General features: G+C 34.2%; 1 protein-coding gene across 1 annotated transcript in view; it reads right to left on the bottom strand.

The window, feature by feature from the left end:
• Positions 1 to 1034: 1034 nt before the first annotated feature.
• Positions 1035 to 20469, bottom strand: part of LOC110451724 — a 38981-nt gene continuing 19546 nt past the window's right edge. The window contains exons 3-4 of the mRNA XM_021499875.1: positions 8859 to 9286; positions 1035 to 2441 (exon numbers count right to left, since the gene is read on the bottom strand). Of these exons, the coding sequence (XP_021355550.1) occupies positions 2417 to 2441; positions 8859 to 9286 (453 nt within the window). The 3' untranslated portion in view covers positions 1035 to 2416. The remainder of the gene's footprint in view (positions 2442 to 8858; positions 9287 to 20469) is intronic.

The following is a 20469-nucleotide window of genomic DNA, read 5'->3' as shown; positions in this document are numbered from 1 at the left end:
TACTTCTCTACTAATGGGCTGAAGAAAATTAGAAACAGTTACAGTAATGTTTATATAAATATATTTATATGTAAGTGTGAGTTAATATGTTAATAAGCTTACATCAATATGTTAATGTGAGTTGGTATATATATATATATGTATATATTATAAATCAGAAAAATGATCCGTACGGACGAAGAAATATTATATAAAGAAAAATTCTCAACAACGAGTCTTAAGTACTTTCATCTCTTCTAGGAGTCTGAAGAATCTCCTAGAAGATATGAAAGTACTAAAGACTCGTTGTTAAGAATTTTTCTTTATATAATATATGTATATATATATATATATATATATATATAATGTTATTAAGTAATATACTAATACCAATACACGAATGTTTAATCATCAATCGTTTAAATAGGTTATATATATATATTTGTTACTTTCTTTTGCGAATTAAAACCATATCAAATATATGACTTGAAGGTCCAATGCGACAATAAATATTCTCTATACTGATTTGCAGTATGCGGATTGAACATGGATATTCGGTCCTGTTCAGATAATTGATTACGCAAAATGTGCGTGTTTTCATTGGGTGCAATCCTCAAATTTGTTTTTGCTACGCTCTCTTGCGTTCTCCGCAACACGGAATATTTTATAACGAAATTGAACGATTTGTACGCACCACCTTGCAGCTGATGCAAGCAGAACAGTTTAATACGTTGATGGTCATGAAGTGAATCTCTCGGCAGCTTCACGGTAAAATTGACCGGCTTTGATATCGGGTATCGCTCGCTCCTCTGTAATCGTCAAAGGACAGATATCACCCTAACGATTGGTCGCATGGTAAGTCCTGAAGCAATTCAAAGGGCTTACCGCGTGCCTTCGATTTTTAACGATATAATCCAGGAGTGCAGAGAAAGTTAGCTAGCGTAACCCCTGCAATTTTGAGGATGATCGGGAGTATGATGAGCTGTTCTAGAATATCAAGGATGAGAAAACAAATAAAGGATATTCAGGAATGAAGGAATGATGCAAATACATACAGAGAAAAATACAGCAATATTTATTCCAGCATATCAAACAAAGGCAAACGAAATAGATTGATCATTTTGTAGGTACATTGTATGTAATTAATTTTTGAAAAAAAATATGTCATCTGAAAAACTTTAATAACGTTTCCATTCTATGTTTGTATAAAAAAACGTAAATTAAAGTTAAAACCTCTCAATTTAAAATAGCAATTAGCATTCTTTAATAAATATTCTTATTTTAGTTATATTAATATTATGCTTAAAAACCTTTAAACAAACCTAGCTTTTGTGATCTTTATCTTTAGGGAACATGCGCAATTAAAATAAAGAAGTGTTTATTGGTATAACATATATAGTATATAATCTTTAATTCACACTCATAATGCGATCCGTAAAATGTTTAAAATTAAGATATAAAATTTAAATCACATATAAACGTAGGTATACAAACTCAAAGCACTGACTAAGCAAACATGTAAAAACCGTACACTAATACTCTACAGATGACTAATTAACGGGACACCCTTTAAATAAAAAAAAACCCAGGAACTGCAATGTTTGGGACTAATGGTCAACGTTTGGCGAAAAATCTTCTTCTCAAGAACAGGTTAACAAGAGGTGAAAAATATCATCTGTTCTCACAATGTCACTTCGCAAAGTATTATGCCGGGGATTCTGTAAACAATGTACATAGAGCCAAACACGTCTTATTCCAGGAAATATTTTGCACTCAGTTGCCTTGGCATTGAAAACGTCTGTAATCGCACGTCACTTTTCATTAGAGTGAGGTTATTAAAGCCTTGTGAACATAAAGTGGTTATGTCTCATGATATCAGGTTTATAGCGAGGCAATAGACCTATCGTTACAGAAGAACCTCCTTAACTTAGAACCTCACGTTTCCGAAAACAGTTCTATATTTCTGAATGAATGAGATGTAAAATGTCAATATTGATATAGATCCAAGCTATCTCTCTTTACAACATAATCTTTTAGCGACACATATGAGGTGCGCGTTCCTCAGCGCTGCTGAGAAATGGTAAGATAAATGATGCGAGATTCCGTCACGTGACTCGCTTATTGTAGTGTAATAACGGAATATAAGTACACGGAAAAGGGGAATTCCTAGCCAAAGATTTCTGAATTAATGAGGTTCCCCTGCATTTAAATCAACATCCACAATGAAATTAAATTAAAACTCATCCTCATTTTCGCATATTTCCTCACATACAATAGTTACTCAGATAAAGATAATTGGGTCTTTAATTAGTATAAAGTATAATAAGTGTCTCGCTCTAGGAGATGCAGAGATGGTGTAAAAATATATAAGATAAAGCCTTTCCTGATATTTACAATGCAATCCATTCAGTGACGTCATACAACCAGCTGGATGCTGTCATGGACTCCCTTTAAATGTTTTCCTGAAAAATAAAAAGGGCGTTATAAATATTTTTATAATTTTAGTTTTATTACAATTGATAATTTGATTTTTTTGATTTTTTTTAAATTTGTGAAATAATAATACAATAAATTTATTCTCGTACGCATTTCCTTGAGAGATTATGAATTTCTATTCCTGAATTTCAACATGATATATATATAGCTATAGTTATACTTATTTATATCTTGTTGATATATATTTCAGTCCTCACATTTTGCCTTCTGTGAGGATTTCATTTTCGAGCAGACAACGAACGGTAGCATGTACTAGGTAGTGCGACAATTCAAATGTGCTTTTGAAAAATATTATTACGTTATTCTGGATGATCAAGAAATTATAAGATGTATTACGATGACTTTAATCATTTAAGACAATATATATGCCACCAGAATTGGTTACATCACCAACATATACATATCATTTGGTGACATCATCATAATGTGAACATGATTTGATTACATCATCAACACATACACCTTATTTGGTGACATCATCATTATATAAACATGACTTTATGACATAATCATTTTATACACATGATTAGATGACATCATCATTTTATACACATGATTTGTTGACATCGTTATTATTTATAAATGATTTGTTGACATTAACATTATGCACATGATTTGGTGACGTCATCATTATAAACACATGATTAGATGACATCATCATTATATACACATAATTTGGTGACGTTATCATTAAGTACACAGTTTAACCCCTTATACAAATTGAGATCTTTTATGTTGGTTCCGCATTTGTAACAACAAATACGAAACTTGGAATACGAAAGATTCAAAATGCTTTCGAAATTTAACATGACGACCGTCGATATTTCGAACACTACAACACTCAAAGTTGATTTATTGTTCCATTTCTGCATAATATGCATACATTTTTATTATTAAAGATCCTTTTTTGAAGTGTTTTCTTCATGTTTTTCAACATATTCAGTATAAGATAAAAAGAATTTTGGCTATGAAATCCAAACTGTTATTTTAGTTTTGAGAAACCAGTAAAGACTAGACGTATTGAGTGAAATCAATAATTCGTACACATTTCACCAGTTATTCATTTCACAATCTTCTGAAAAGTTCAAACGACACATATAGCAGACATTTGCCCTAAATATCATCATCTATATATAAACATTGAAAGCAATCTATTTCTGTTTTGAACGTAGTTTTGTAAGGCCAATACATATATGACAATAGTCGAACCCCGTTATAGTTTGCCGCGGGAATTCAATTGATTTTAATTCAATTTGGTTTCAATTAAATCATGGCAAAAAGGGTTTGTCACATTGTAAACAGGAACTAGTTTGAGTGGAACGTGGTATTTTGTCTTGATCTACACCATTTTAGTAAGTCATATACATATAATACACGTTAGTTATACAGCGTGGTGATAACATATGCTACGAATTGAAATACACATGTAGCTGACATCCTTTCTTACAAGTACCCAGTTATGTTTCAGGAATTGAGCTCTGCTTCGGTATGAATCCGATATTTGGTAACAGACATGCAGCCTTTTATTCGAGTTGTTTTTTCTGCATTATGCTAGAGCTCGTAAGTGAACTGAGTCAAAATAATAAGTTTTTGATATCGCTCGAATTTTGTTACAATAATGTTAGGAATAAGTTCAGCAAAATGTATAATAATGATAATGATAATAATAATAATTGGAGGTTCTTATACACCGCTTTATCACAACCTAGTTCGTAGGTCGTCTCAAAGCGGTTCACACATTATCGTCCGTGATTATACGGCCTTTGCAACCAGCCAATATCTTGCTCAACTCCTTGGGTAGCATACAGCGGGTACTTCCATTTCGGCGCTCACAGCTAGCATTCAACAATTCTAACGCTGCCCAACCGCGTACTCATTTACAGTTGAGTAGACTGAAACAAGCGGAGTAAAATATCTTGCTCAAAGATACAACACCGTGCCGTGACTCGAACCCGCAACCCTTCAGTCATGAGCCCGGCGTCTTACCACTAGACTACCGTGCCTCCTAATGTACGTTGTATTTTCTTTTATTAATGAAATTGGTATGGATGCCAGACATATAATTTACATATACTTTTTATTAATGTTGCACTTTTCTCATTAATGTTTGATTTGTTTGAATTGAATTATGTTATTTATGCCATGATTTAGTTACTTGTGATTGTCATAATCAGATATACTAATAATACGAAATCATTTACGTTTTTTCGAGTCAAGAAATATATAGGACATATTGATATATGTTGAAACATTTTTTTGCCCATGCGATTTAGGCTTGTTAATATCTTCGTAACTGTCCATTCCTTGGAAATAACGGGTATTGTTCTGACCGGGGTCTCGGGTCCATAGTTGTTAAAGACGAGTCACACCAACGACAGTGGTGTCAGTTAACGAAATTATCGTCTTTCCATTAATTACAACATTTCCTTTTTACATTTGGAATCTTCAAACTTTAAAAACGCATTGCGCCCTACCGGTCTTGTTTTAGTGTTATCTCTGATCACGTAGTATAAAAAATCTGTGGTACTTTTTCTGTTTTTGCTTTCATGTAAGATAAGTTGTCCTAAATTTTTTAAACACAAGCGCTTTGTTTGACTGATCAGTTTTTAAAGAGAAATACAGACTTGTACATTATATATGATTTGTGTACTACAACGATATTGGAATATGTTACCACACAGTTGTATATATCTTTGTTTGTTTTTCTAAAATGCTTACTGTGTTACTATTATGTACACGTGCCTAATTACATTTCTTAACTATTTTAATAACTGACAAAAGTACTGTAAAATAAATATTTGCCTTTCTTTGCGTAAAACAGTTTGCATGTCTTATACAAGAGCAGAAATCCATGCCTTGTTATTTTTGTCCGCGTGCTTAATATCTAGTTTGCTTCTATTTTGCACTTTTAAAATCACGTTTTCCTTTTAGCAGTCCTGTTGAGAATTCATTTATCAAAGCATGTCCTGTACACCTTGTGTTGTTGTAAACAATACAAAAGAAGTAATACTTTTCAGCAATAAATCAATTCATTCACATGTGCATTTCCCTATTTGTTAGGAATAGATAAACCTACATTTACCGAATGAGGGGAAAAGACAGCTCACACGCACACGCGCTATTATTCTGAAAACGTCACCATCGCGTCATCACTTTATGCAGTGTAACCAGGGTAGAGTCATCACTTTTGTCACACATTGTATGCGGTCGTGATGATGGCACAGTGCATTTGGGTCACCAATACAACTTTAAAACTTCATTGACGGTAGGAATGTGTGGGAGAAGAATAACCAATCATTTATTGTGTGATGAAGTGATCACTTATGTGTGACTCGGAAAAAGCCTCCTACCTAATTTCAAAAATCTTACCCTCGGTTTGAAATTTCTCTGTCTACGTCACCCTTAATCCATCAAACTACAATCTTCACAAATCAATCTCAAGCTTCTGTTGGAATATCCATATTTACAGTTCTTAATTCTTTTCTGAAACTTATATATTTACCGTGCTTCTTTTACTACTATATGTTATCTTACTGTACTGACATGCCATTACGAATTTATCACACCAAATCGAATACAGTGGGCGTTGCTATGACACAGTACTTTGTCCTACCCTTCTAACAATTTGATTGATTCTATTCCCAACAGGATAAATAATCTATATCGGTATTTAACCGTATACTACTTACTGTGACGTCACATATCGATATATATATATATGTACGTAAAATGCTCCGTCGATTAAGAGTCACTATGCATAAATAATTCGCAATATGAATCTAAGGAATAATAGACTAAACTGACGTTCGTTCCATATAGAAGTAACTGATAGTGTAAAGCCAAAGAGGTTTCTTAGTTTTGTTAGGAAACAGAAAAGCGGTAATATTCCCAGTTTGATATGAACTATTTGTGACACGCCATTTCAGTGTACTGTTCGCTGACTATGAACCAATGTGCCAGTGACTGTGAACGGAGTGACACAATGCTTAGTCCATCCATTAGCGTTACTAAGAAATCTAGCGAATTCCCTACACATTTCTTGCATTATACTCTCGCTATAATAACAGATATACTTCAACTATGATTATTGTTGAAAGATAGAAACAAAATTAGGTAAATTTAGAATATCTCCAATCTAATTTACACATTAGCCAGCGAGACGAAAATGGGTCCCAATTGAATTATTTCCCAAATGATAGCTGAGAGCAAAGGCTAGCGAAGGCGAAGCTAATAGGTATGTGAAGAGGGTACATTTATGGTCGGATGGTCGCCTGGGAAATATTGTTCACTTTGCTAGCAAATGTAGTAATATGAATGTATTATTCAAAATCAAGCTCCAGCTACCTAGGGAAATCTGTGACTACGTCATAATCAATAGTCCATGCGTTTATGACGTTGCTGATTTCATAGAGTTCTAGATTTACAGTATATTTTGTAATAGTATCAATTTCTCGATTAACCATTGATAAATTAGTTTAAATCGACATGGAATTCAAGCTATGTTCTTGCTACCCATTCTGAAATATGTATCACTGATGTGGACAAAACGGACACATGCTGCAGTAAAAATGTTGTCTTTATATGGCTTTCATTACCGACTCAGTTGATTTTAAAACACTTAGTTGGCACTCCTTAATCCGTTTACCTAGAGATTATTACGATTTTATTAAAAGTGCATCTGGTTTTCTGAGAAAAGTATTGAATGTTTATCATTTTCTCGTTATTAGTGAAATTGTATTTCGAAAAAAACTGTGATGTTGGTTGTGATTTTCATATAAAATTGAATAAAGCTTAATACGTTAACTTCTCTCGGAAAAGAAAAGTTCATATCTAAACTTGTCCTTGAGTTGTATATGGCTTGTGCTATTGATATAGGCCTTTTAGGTAATAACGACAGTAGGGTACATATATTGGCACTGGATCCCAGCAAACAAACAAAAGCTCGTTGGAAACTCTTTTTTGAAACTGTATGTTTTTGCAAAGTTGTTAACGATATAGGTTGACTTCGTGTGGGAAAAGCCTTAGACTGAATGGGCTATATACAAATCCATGCCATCAGTCCTACTCTTAATATTTATATTCATCATTAAGGGGTTTACGCACCTGCCCTTTCGTATGATGCAATGCTATTAATTTTTGGCTTATTATCTAGTACCAAATATTGATGTGGCAAAATTGAAGGAAAAATACATGTTTGATGGTATTTTACTGTAAACAATATATGTACATTGTATAATATGAAAGTACAGTATAGACTGCTTCATCATGCCGATGTTAAGGTATTTATAAGTCAGATTGATGTTTGCATTGAAATCTATGTTCTTCAGTTCGTGTTATATTTAATTTATTCTGTGAATGCTTTGACAGAGGGATACACATTTTGTCCATGTACATATGTATTATCATCTATATTGTTTGGGTGATGTTTTCAGTGGAATCTGTCGCCGTCGACCACACTTCCACCGCAGGGTCTTGTCTGTACCAAATGTTAGAGAGGCAATCACACGTTGTGTGTGTTACGTTGATCTATCTAATAGTTATTACTATTAAGGAAATATAAAATGAAAAATAAATAAATGCATAGTAACGCGTAAGCTAGTACCACGGTAAAAGAGCTGTTTTCCACGTGTTCAGCTTCTTTTCCAAGCTTTTTCATTTACTAGAGAAAACCCAATAATGATATTACCACTGCACCACTTAAAATACACGTAAAGCGTGATGTAACAGAACCTCTCTTCCATTACATCCTAAATTACAACATATTCCTAGAGAACAGTATCTGACACGGTTTAAGACTAACTGTGCTTACAAACTAAATGCATAAACATGTAATATGTATTGTTAATTGATATAAATAGAGGAGATATAACGGATTCCCTTGAATACCATATATATATATAAATTTCATGGGTATGGCAGAGTACCGTCATTTTTCAGGAGTGCGGAGGTGGAGGTGTTTAAGCTGTTTAAAGGACTGGTATGGCTCTCTTTTGAAAGGGAATCAATTTTATACAGTAACACGGCATTTATCTTATCCCGTAGGTGATATAAGTATACAAAATATTTACGCCAATGATCGTCCGGCCGAAGAGACCAATACTGGCACTATTGCGTACAGATCGTAATATCACATAATTGTTTTGTGCACTATGCCGCTAATATGTTTGTTCTGAGCATTGTTATATAATCGACTATTGCTATGACCGACATGGTCGTAATTGTGACGTCACGATGAAAGCAGTTGAATGAAATCACATTTAGGCAACAGCTGACTTTTATATCGAAATGCTTACAATTTATATTAACTCTTAAAATGGCAATACGTGTCTTAAGAAGAAGACTTACAGAAGGAAATATGCTTTAAAGTAATGCATTTAACATACCGTTGTAGTCGTCGTCTTTGACGAGACTTTTTACTTGTCTTACAAGCTTTACTAAACGATGACATTGGACTGCATTTTTTGTCAATTTGGAAGTTGTCAATTTGTTCTCTGGCCTCCTCCGGTAAGAGCATATCCTCATTGTCATCTGTTGCGAGATTATCTGACGTCATCAGTTCACGTGACATCCTTTCTGCGGCATTCACGAGTTGTGTATCATATGGTGGCTGGAACGTTTCCTCAGTTCTAAATGCGTACAGTTGTGGCATTATCAGCTTCAACAAATTGCAGTTTTTGCACCATTCAGCAGCATTTGATGCATTCAAGGGGAATTTAGATACATCTTCATCTTCATCGTCGTCATCACGGAGTTGACGTAGTGATTTCCTTGTCGTCACGAGGATTGGATGTTGGTCGCTATTTGACCGGATCTACAGTTAAAGATGTCATCCAAATATTCTGTTTAGGAATGCAAAGTCATGCCTGTTCGAATTCTAGATCGATGCAGATTCGAATATTTAAGCCATATGAACAGATCGCATCCAACTGTTTTGTTTGTTGATGAGAAATCATGCTTTTTGAAAGTCATAGAGATTTCAACACTCATATCGTACATATAGCTATCATCCAAATTGTTTGCTTGCGCATAAGAAGTCATGCTTTTTTTTAATTCAAGAGCAAAGCATGTTCCAAAATTCAAGCCACACACGGATAGCCAAACTTGTCTTCGAAACGTTTCGTTTGTTGATGTGAAATCATGCCATTTCGAATTCTAGAGAAATGCATATTCCAGAAGTGATACCACACAGACGACGAGAAATTATTTTCTTTTAATGAAAGAAAAAAAAGAGAATAAGTCATCATTTTGAGATGTTATAGTGTAGTCTTGTCCATGCTGTTTAAACAGAGTTAAGAACAAACCCTTAACTGGATAGACGTTTCAGGAAACACAGGAAAATGAAAAGGTAGTGCTTAGTTGAAGTATCGTTTTGAGTAGCTGCAAAGTCATCATCACATTTAAGGAAAAATAAGAAAACGAACAATCTGTTCCCAGTCATCCAAAGACGCATGTTTTGGCAGTATTTGGAAATATAGCAAACTAACAACACGTAGAATCGTAAAAGAGATAAAAAAAGAGTTTTGATAAAAGAAATAACATATATATAATTTTATTTGTAATACACAAGCAAAACATCTTTAAATGTCCCTCTAAAAATCTCTAAATATGGATTATTATGAACAATCTCGGTATATCCATTGATCTTTTGCAAGGAATTATGGAATTGATCTATGGTCTTAACAAATCGAATGATAGCCTAACACAAGAGTTACTAGACTATAGAGTTCCAACAGCGTTTATGTGTTATCACCCAGACGTCCTTATATCACCAAAGCTGACAATAGGACGTAAATACATATAAACCCAGCCCAAACACAATATCGTAACTCAGAACGCATAATACTGAGCTAATACAGGGAATTTGTCGTTGATGATAGCGCTCTGAGACTTCGATAACCTCATCGCGGACACATTCGGTGTAAATATCATCATATTCAAAACAGCAACAGTAACATTTGTAGATGTAAATATGATGAACAGTTTCGAAAAACCAAACATATTTAAAGCAGGTTCAACCATATCCGGTATCATTACTGCGGTATATGGTAATACAGTTACAGTTGCTATAGTTAGATTTCCCTTGCAGGCATTTGTGCCGTTAATGAGACCGTTGTTGGATTCAATCCAGCGGAGAGAAAAAATATACAATTAGTACATTTACAACAAGTGAAATGCACACGATGGTACTTATAATGAGCTACACATCAATCGCTGGCACTATACAGTTGTAATTGTCATTAAGGAACAAGAAATGAATAAGTAAATCGCCATAATAAGACGGTAATTAGAAAATGGAACTTCTCGCTTGTGCACAGGTTCGCGGTGGGACTTTTTAAACTGATCTTGGTGTGGAAAATTACGCCTCGGCAATGGTTTCTGAAATCTTTATATTCAATATATATAACCTATATAATCTACAAATAATTTACTGACGCGAAAAGTCCTTCCATATCGCAAAAAATCCATTTTACAGTATATAGAATTGCATCAAGATAAACGCAAATGCCACTGGACGAAACAAATGTTACTTTCAATAATTTAACTTAACTGAGGTAACGGGTTCGTCTAACATATTCAAACGGTAGGTCAATGCAAACGGGAATAGGAAGGTTCATGATGATACGTCAATACCGTTGAAATTAGGAGCTTGTTGATAGCAGCTCCTGACATGTGCTAGGCGCTAAAGGGGCTCAAACGCCGCATACGTATGTAACTCACAATATTTCATTTTAGAGACTATATAAGGAGTTTTTTGATAAAAGATCGAACGTCACAAATTAACTTTTGGTTGAAAACAGCGTATAAGGAGATGTGATATGCTCAATAAAGTATATTGATAAATACCACAACTCCACCACAGCACACGAAAAGGTACAAACTTTCCCAAGAGAGAATGGGAACACTACGCTGATAAATTCGCGGTATTATATTTCTATACAAATAACTAAAAATGTCTTTTCCTCGAAAATACCCTGGTGTACAGTATGAAGAGCTTCATATGAAACATAAACAGGAATTCAAGAAAATACATATTCAGTAGATGGTCTCATATGATGAATATCAGTATGGTAAGATATAATATAAGGTGTGATACGTCTGAATGAATGATATTATGATGTCCAAATTGAATATATGATATAAATATCCTAAATATTCGTGCTAACTATGACCTAACATATTGTTAGTTGTGATAGGTCTATATATTTCTATGATAGGTAGGTATATATTGCAACGATAGATAAAAAGGTAGGCGGACCGTGGTGGCCGAGTATTGCAGGCGTCTGATCATCTACCATCACTAGCCCTCCGCCACTGAGTCGCGGGTTTCAGGCCTACGTAGGCAAGTCGCCAGATAATACCCGCAGGTCGGTGTTTTTTCGCCGGTTTTCCTCCATCGCCAAAAACCTGACCCGTCCATAGCTGTTACTAGCTCGTAAAGCACAAACAACCAAACCAACTTTAGATAGGCATTGCATGGGATGGAATACGGATTCAGTAGAGTCCGCAGAATAATATATAAGTTCAATTATCTAGATTCATATATATAGCCTATATTGAGAGATATTGCTGATTCAGGTTCTTGTCAGCATATGTACTGTATACATTATCTTAACTGCCAATATCTATATGTACATAATGTACAATATAGACTAGAATGTTCAATTTAATACCAACCCCTACCATTACAAGAAAACATGCTTCCAATGATTGAAAGTTCAAAAATTCATCATGACATGCCTTAAGGGACGAAATGTGTTAGGTGTGACTGAAGACTAAGATTGATAGTCCTATCACAGCTACTAAAGTACATCTGAAAACACCCCTGGTGAAAAACGTTTTGTAGTCAGCACAAGTGTAAACGTATAACCACAATTATTACAGGCGACGTAGTATCAGCTTTTAAGTTCAAAATTGTCTGTGTGTTCACACAATTTTATATTCTGTTTTACTTTGTATTAAAAGGACCCACTTAACACAATGTGTGGTAATTGTTTCATTTTGTAAACATGAATTACAGAATATATATATTAATGTATGACGAGTATGCTAGGTAATGTGGGCTTCTAATTAATTTTTATTATTGTATTTATAATCAGCAATCCAGCATTTTGCTAATATCGAAACATGGAACTCTCACAGCCAGACGATATTTATGAATGATATATGAATCAATAACATTAAAATACGTCCCTGTGCAGATCTAAACAAGATTCAATGATCCCATGATAAAGGGATGCAATGCTGCGTGTCTAGTAGGCAGTGCATGTCTGTACACATACCTGTATTATTAATGTTCATTAGCCCACAAAACATCAATGACAGACCTGTGCAATACACAACACGTTATATCATAACAGGTGTTTATTGGTCGAAAGGAACTATCGTTAGCGTTTTCATTAAGTACAGGCAGCAAGCAAAACAGTCTGGTTAGGTTCCGATTATGGCCTGTTTAAATCACCGTTTTCTTATATATCTCATATGCATTTTTTTAAATAGTTCAACGGTTAAAAAGATTTCTGTTTAAATAGGAATTAATGAAAAGCCTATATCGTTATATAGTTAAATTAAAAACAATCAACAATATTGCTGTTATATTGACGTGGTGAAATACATGTAATTATGATATGTTTCACCGTACTGTAAAATCATAAATTTTCGTGGGACATTAAATTTTGTTTATTTCGTGGATAACAAAAATCCACGAAATTAAATCCCCACGAAAACATTAATTTGGTATGATACAGATAGGGAAAAATCAGAAATCATCGAAATATAATGTCATTGAAACAGGCTAGTATATGAAAACCACGAAATTTTAACACAACGAAAATAAATGATTCTACAGTATGGTGAGATAGATATATATATTCAGGTTATCATTAGCTTCTTATACATTCTCTAACCCTCGCTATATATTCCAGCATAATACACAATAACATGTTAATTGTGCCAGATTCTATTATACAACGTCACAGATATCAAAATACATTGACGGATTAGGGGTTTTGGGGTGGGACAGCGTTTGTTTGCATGACAAATTATTTCCGTCAAGGTTCGGTGTTTTGAATTTTTTTTGGAACAGTCTAGTTTTGCTTTACGCTCAGCAAAGACAGAAAACAGATTCAATCCAAGGTTCCCTGATCACATTACTGTCACAGTAAAACCTGTATAGGAAGTCCAATGAGCGGCCTCGTACCACAGACGCTAAACTAATACAGGTTCAGTTCAGAAAGAAATTAATTTTAACTGTATATCAAATAGGTATATTGGGAGAAAAGGATTGTGTTAAATGCTTCCTGCGTATTATCAAAACATATGTTGAACATTATGGACTGAAATTGGACACACAGTATAGAAATGAACGGTATCATTGACAGATGATACTATAATCGGCCATTGCTGTCTGATAGGACACTGGGGAAGTCAGTATAATATTACACAAGACTAATCATTTATAATGTATGCTATTTCCATGTAGATATCACTTTCCTGGGCAATATTGCATGTCGAGGCTTTAACACGTAAATCAAGCTAGTACGGGATGACTATAACAATCCATACCTAATGGGGAAGGGTTGAGGTAGAGACCTAAACAATCAACATATTTCTCTTGAACGTTTTGTGATGTGAAAATCCATCTAAAACATAATAGTTTTTCGATTTAATATTCAGTACGATACCCATAACCTAAGTGCATGTATTCGTATTGTGTATATATCACCGTTATAAATAATCCCATAGAAACTAGAATGGTTAATTCTAAGCTAAGTTGTCGCATTGCGATGTGCAGTTTGTTAGACGAATAGGATAGGTTTGAATCCGCCCAGTTTTGTTCTAAATAATGTTCATGGAGAATTTTTTCCAATAGAACACTCACGAATATCATCCGCTATACGACATGCTATTGAATAATTAACTAACAGGCTATTCTGCTGTTGTATACCACCCATTCACATCCTGCTGCTTCACAGTTATCTGGTTCATGGGTATGATATTCGCTTTCAATTACAAAGTCACGTACCAATCAAAACGTACATTTCATATCGCTTATACAGGATACAGTTCTTTTGTAATAACAACTTCCGGAAATAAGATATATTTGAAGCTATGGCGACCTTTTGTAAAATAATCTATGAGAACGAGTTACTGACCAGGTTCTAGACACGGCTACATTTTCGCTGCAACAATTCAGTTTTATCCTTTTAAATATTCATGACATGTAAACATTGATCAGTACTTATATATATTATACGCTTCCTGAAGATATATATATATATATTTGACATTGCATCTACCTAGGTGCGTTTAACTATGAGTGAACATTTCTGAATTCTTATATGAGATAGGTTTGCATTGTTTCGGATAGAATTCTCTTTCTCGTTATTGACGTGTAAGATTTTTCAATGCGTTCATGTCTATTGATATATAACTATAAATCTATGAATTATGAAAAGATTTAAAACAATATACCTGACACTTATATAAATCATATATATACCCGAACAGTTAATACAAGGGAAGTGACATGTCCACAACTGTTGCAGAACGAACGTAACGAGATATTATGTTAAGGTCGTGTGTGTGAAACCAAATAACCCGTCAATGGAAATATCAGTTATTCGCATGAATTGCATCTATTTATAATTCATAACAAATGAAAAGCAATGAAATAAATCAGCAGTTATGGGGACCCTATCGGGGGACCTATCACACCAATACCAGCTGAGTATATAGATTTAATGACAGTCATAGGGGAACAATTTATCTGTGTAAAAGCCGGTCGATTTTCAATGTTCTGGATCCAGAACTAACCGCTTAACAGCATATGATAGTATTACTGTATGTAGGGTATTTTTCGAAGCTCGTGTTATTTTCTCGATTTCTGCAATAAGGTGAACTCCTAAATTCAACACGACTGCGAATATTTCTATTCAAATAGAAATGCATACCCTTAAAATTTAAAACTGCAATTTTAGCACAATGCACTTAAGTAGTTTCCCCACATAAACGTTAACATATAACACTATGTGCATTTTAAATGATTTTGTTGTCACTACCCAAGCTCTCAACGAGATGACGTGAAAATATTTGGATTCGACTTAGATATACATGGCGAGTATCATCGATGAGGCAGAAGACGCTTACCCTTCCAGAACACCTGGTCTTATTCTCCTTATACCTTTTCAAGGGCCTCCATGTGAATCTTTCTTTTGTTCATATTTTGCCATAGTTTTATCGATTTTGAGTTTTGTTGACCCTTCGGTGTTCGTTTGTTGTTCTATGTCATCCTTAGAATCCGATTGTTCCACTCAAGATATCTAAATTGTATCAGAATCAAATTCTCTGCACGCGCAACCTTGCAGATGACAAAGGCTGTCTAAAAGAGCAGAATTATGCATGTGATCTCAGAGTAATAGTTTGATAAAAGTGATAAATGCGGTAGCGTAACGGTAAAATTGACCGGCTGTGGTCTAACAATAGCTCTTTGAGAATCTGCATAACACAAGCATAACAGTCTATCAGCCTTGCAATTTTCCAGTTTAACTATCTTGTATTTTGTCATAAGAGGATATGTGTATCGCGCATTATATGTTTACAGCATTGCAACCCACGTTATATTCTAAATTGTTCAACTTAACAAAAAAATGAAATGATCGCTAAGATATAAAACGCTTAGCAACTGTAACAAAGGAAATACAATAATTGTTAGTATTCAAAGATGGTTGCAAATTGGGGTCTCCTGTTGACTATCACTGTGGTTTTACTTTTTGCATAAATATACATTGATGGATGTTGATCGACGTATAAAGTCATGTAATCAATTAATCTTTTACTTGTTTTGATCAAGGCATATTAATATTTGGTAATGACACTTTCTTCGAAATTAGTATTTTGTAAAGCTATGTTAGTGATAATAGTATTATGACAAACATTTTTGTGACATTCGAACGTTAGTGGACTTTGAATAATAAAACTGTCTTTAAAAAAAACGACCCTTAACGTTACCATTTTCAGCATATATTCACAGCCTACACTGAGATTAACCCAATAACCATTGTTCCCGCAAACTGAAGCTATCGTCACATAACTTGACAAGAAAAGAACGCTGTTCCTTAAATAAAAAAATAAAAAATCCTAGAAATTATGATGGATTATAGCTTTATGAAACCAACGGGATATGTTTCAACATTGCTGCCTTTAATACAGGCCTTACAAATGCTATAGTGATCGATTGATGCATATGGATACATATATAATTTCTAGGAATGTTCGATTTATATTTTGTAACATAGTAGCTGAAATTGACATGATTGTTTATTCCATGCGTGTAATTACACGCCTTCAGGTATCAATCCTTCATTGACCGGCGAATTACTAGTATTTTTGACCGCATCCTCGATATCCAGGGGTTACGCTCACTTCCGCTCTCTGCACCCCTGGAATATGTCATAGCAAAATTGAAGACACGCGGATAGCTATTTGATTGGTTACAGGTACAACTACCATGAACAATCTTTAAGGTTGATACCTGTCCTTTGACGATTACAGAGGAGCGACACATGACTTCAAAGCCAATAAGTTTTACCGTTACGCGACCGCGATATTCTTTTGATGTACATCAAAGGATCAAACTAGACTTGTCTCATCCACAAAGTGACGCACACTGAGCCTTCAATTTTGCCATGACATATTTATTGCAGCGGTGCAGAGAGCGAAGTGAACGTAACCCATGGAGTATCGAGGATGTCTTGACCAATGATTTTCAAAACTTCATCATTGCTGTCAAAATAACAAAATTTGACATAATTGTTTAGAGCCAATCCATTGTATTGTACTGATAGACTTAAAAAAGACATATAATAATTCGGCTGTGTACAGCAATATAAACCATAGACCATTTTGTTAATTAATTTGGAATCCTTTCATGTGAGAAGTTTCATTATTATTTTACGATTTTTGAGTATTTTGACCTTGAACAGAAAACATTTATGAGAAAATTAAAGGAAATCCCATTCAAAGAACAAAGATGTTCATTGTTTCAAATAGTTGTTTTCTTTCCTTCTTTTGTATTTCATAAGTGACATATTATAAAATACCACTTTTACAGATAATACTTCTTGAAAAATTGGAACTGCAACATTCAACTGAAATCGCAATATGTAATTGTGTGAGATAAAATAATTATTTCGTTAACTTTCGTTTTGCATTTTAATTGGACATATCATTAATTAGAGATATATACAAATATACTAGTCATACCAAATATAAATGATCTTCTATCCTTTTTTGAGAGTATCATTTAAGCTCATACCTATACAGTGATATACACGTTTTGAGAATAGTTAATGGGACAATGTTCCACTAAAAAATCTCAATTTCACGTTACGATATTTTTAATCCCACTTCAAACATTCATAATGTGTTTTATATCGGGGTTAATAAGTCCAGCTATATATACAATAGTATCTCCAACGTTTTGGAAAAAATCAAAAGATCAACACCGCATTTGTACAACTACTGTACATATTTTGGTATCATGCCCAAATACACAGTATATTCCATCTGAGTGTTTTGAACAGGCTTGTGTCATGGAAGCGTATTGTCTTCATATTAATATTCCTGTTTTGAACATCAACAGTGTTTACATGCAGCTGTTGATTGATATTCACAGGCTTGCTTCAGATGTCACGATTTCCACGATGGATGTCGAATTCTAACGAATAAAATTACTACATTGGGTTTTGAGAGAAGAAGGTTAATGAAGACTATTAACAAGCTTAATGGTTGTCATCATTATCGCATTTGGCATATTGTATTTTCATGTGCTTTATAAATATCGACGTTTATATATTATGTCCCTAATGTGTCTTTTGGTTACGTTGTCACCAGTCCGGTTCTCACTTTGAGAGCATGACATTGCTTGGACCTGACCTGAAAGATATTTGCATGGCAGGTGTCGTCGAGGATATAAACGGAAGATATTTACCATTCGGGAACACATGTGATAAATATAATGTTATTTTTGTCACGTACTTTGTATAATGAATTATATTGCAGAAGGTGTTTCTGAGTTGATATAACTTGTGAGCCTGATCCCTTTTGTTTAATGTAGAATAAAATATGGTTAAATCAAACATCTGTTCTTATTCTTGTATTTTTTTCAATGGTCTCCGTGTAAATATTTCCATTGTTAACAGTTTCCCTTGTTTCAATGATTTTAGTTCGAAGAACGGTTGTTTTGTCGTTATACTATTTGTTTTCTTGTTTTCTTTCTACTTCACTCTTAGTGAAATTCTCAAGTGAACTCATCTGTGAGCCTAATTGTACATGTGTTACTATACTGACCGAAAAACGTCTCAACCCCACAGAGTGCAAATTGTTATTTTCAGTGTAACATTTGACCATAAAACCAAAATGACTTTTTATACTCTGCCTAAATTAAAAATCCGAATGCTATTGTTGGAATTCATACGACGTCTTCAATTTCATGTTTATCATTTCATTTAACGAAATTGACCTAATAAAAGTCCATTCCTTCTGAAAACCTTTCAATATTCTGGTCCAATTCTTTCATCGTAGTTTACCGACTTGCAAAACGTATCTATAACGATATTTAAAAAAAAATAACTTTAAAGGTTTAAGGTCTGTTTTCTCAATTTGCTAAGCACCATGAGCTGTCACCATAGATGAACTACGGTAACAGAGATATAAATTCACCGCAAGATGGGGTATTTTTTTTAACCTTGTTCCTGTTAAAATAGGTGACTTCTCTATAAATAGGGATAAAGGGTTAAAATAATTAAATTATACCGACGTTGTGTGCGTGGTTTGTCGAGCTAAGACATTCAAAAATCATAAATCTTTAAACAGCATCTAACTCCATATGGTATCATGCGTTACTTCTCAAAGCAGTGACTGTAGTCAATCAATCCTTTATATCACGCATATTATCTGTACATACTAGGCTACGGTGCTATAAATATACACAGGGCAATCCAATATAAAACCAACATAGCAAGCCATCAACTCCTTAACACTATCTATTGTGTGTAGCATAGATGTCCCTCACAATATAAATGTACAAACATGTTAAGCAGTCAAATAGCAATATTTAAGATGATATCTAAAAGACATCCGGTTTGATTTGTGCGTCATCGTTGGGCGTTGGGTAATTATCTTTGCCCTTTTTGTTAACACTGTGATGACCTTTGAGTATAATAGATCAGAATAAAAAAACAATGAGTCAGATTCGTGTCATCCTCCCAATTTTGATTGGAAACACTGACTTTTCTCTCTTGGAGAGAGCTGGTTGTTTTCACTCTCTGAGCCAAACAGTTTGTTTTTGTAAGTAGAAACTTCATCTGATGTGCGAGTTCTCTGTATTTTCTGTCAGTTTCCGGTGATCCTTGATTAATTGGTCCCCGTAAACAATTAAACAATTGAGACACGCAGTCACAATCTTTAGCACTTTCTAAATTATATCAATGAAGCAATTTGATATTAATTGAGTTCTAAAACATATCCAAGACAGCCATGAAAAGTAACAGTTCTGTCAATGTTAGCCTGTAGATCAGAGTGTTGTCTCTGACCAGTCTAAGATATGAGTGCAAACTGGTATTAATATCAGATGCCTCTATCAATGGCAGATCATCTCTAAAACCACAATCAACGACTACATTGTCGTCTTGCTCCAACCATGTGAGCTTGTCTATGATGGTTTTGTAATTATTGCATCATTTTGGCTTCCAGAGAATTATCCCACTGTGTCCAAAATGTTGCCATCAGGTAGAGCTATGCTTTTAACTTAAGATAGTTACGCTCCTTCTGGCCACCGTAAGACATTCGCTGAAGCTTATGGTCAGCACTTTTTTTAATATAAATATATGTACCATCTCCTAAGACATTCACTTTGTCTCCAAAGAATGTTTCTGATAATGAAGTATTGTGTGAAAGTATATGTTCCCTTACCAAATGGTAAGGACCACTTGAACT

Source organism: Mizuhopecten yessoensis, unplaced genomic scaffold, assembly GCF_002113885.1.
Source record: "Mizuhopecten yessoensis strain PY_sf001 unplaced genomic scaffold, ASM211388v2 scaffold6169, whole genome shotgun sequence".
Taxonomy (NCBI): Eukaryota; Metazoa; Mollusca; class Bivalvia; order Pectinida; family Pectinidae; genus Mizuhopecten; species Mizuhopecten yessoensis.
The sequence above is the reverse complement of the archived record's forward strand: the minus strand, read 5'-3'. Positions and strand labels throughout refer to the sequence as shown.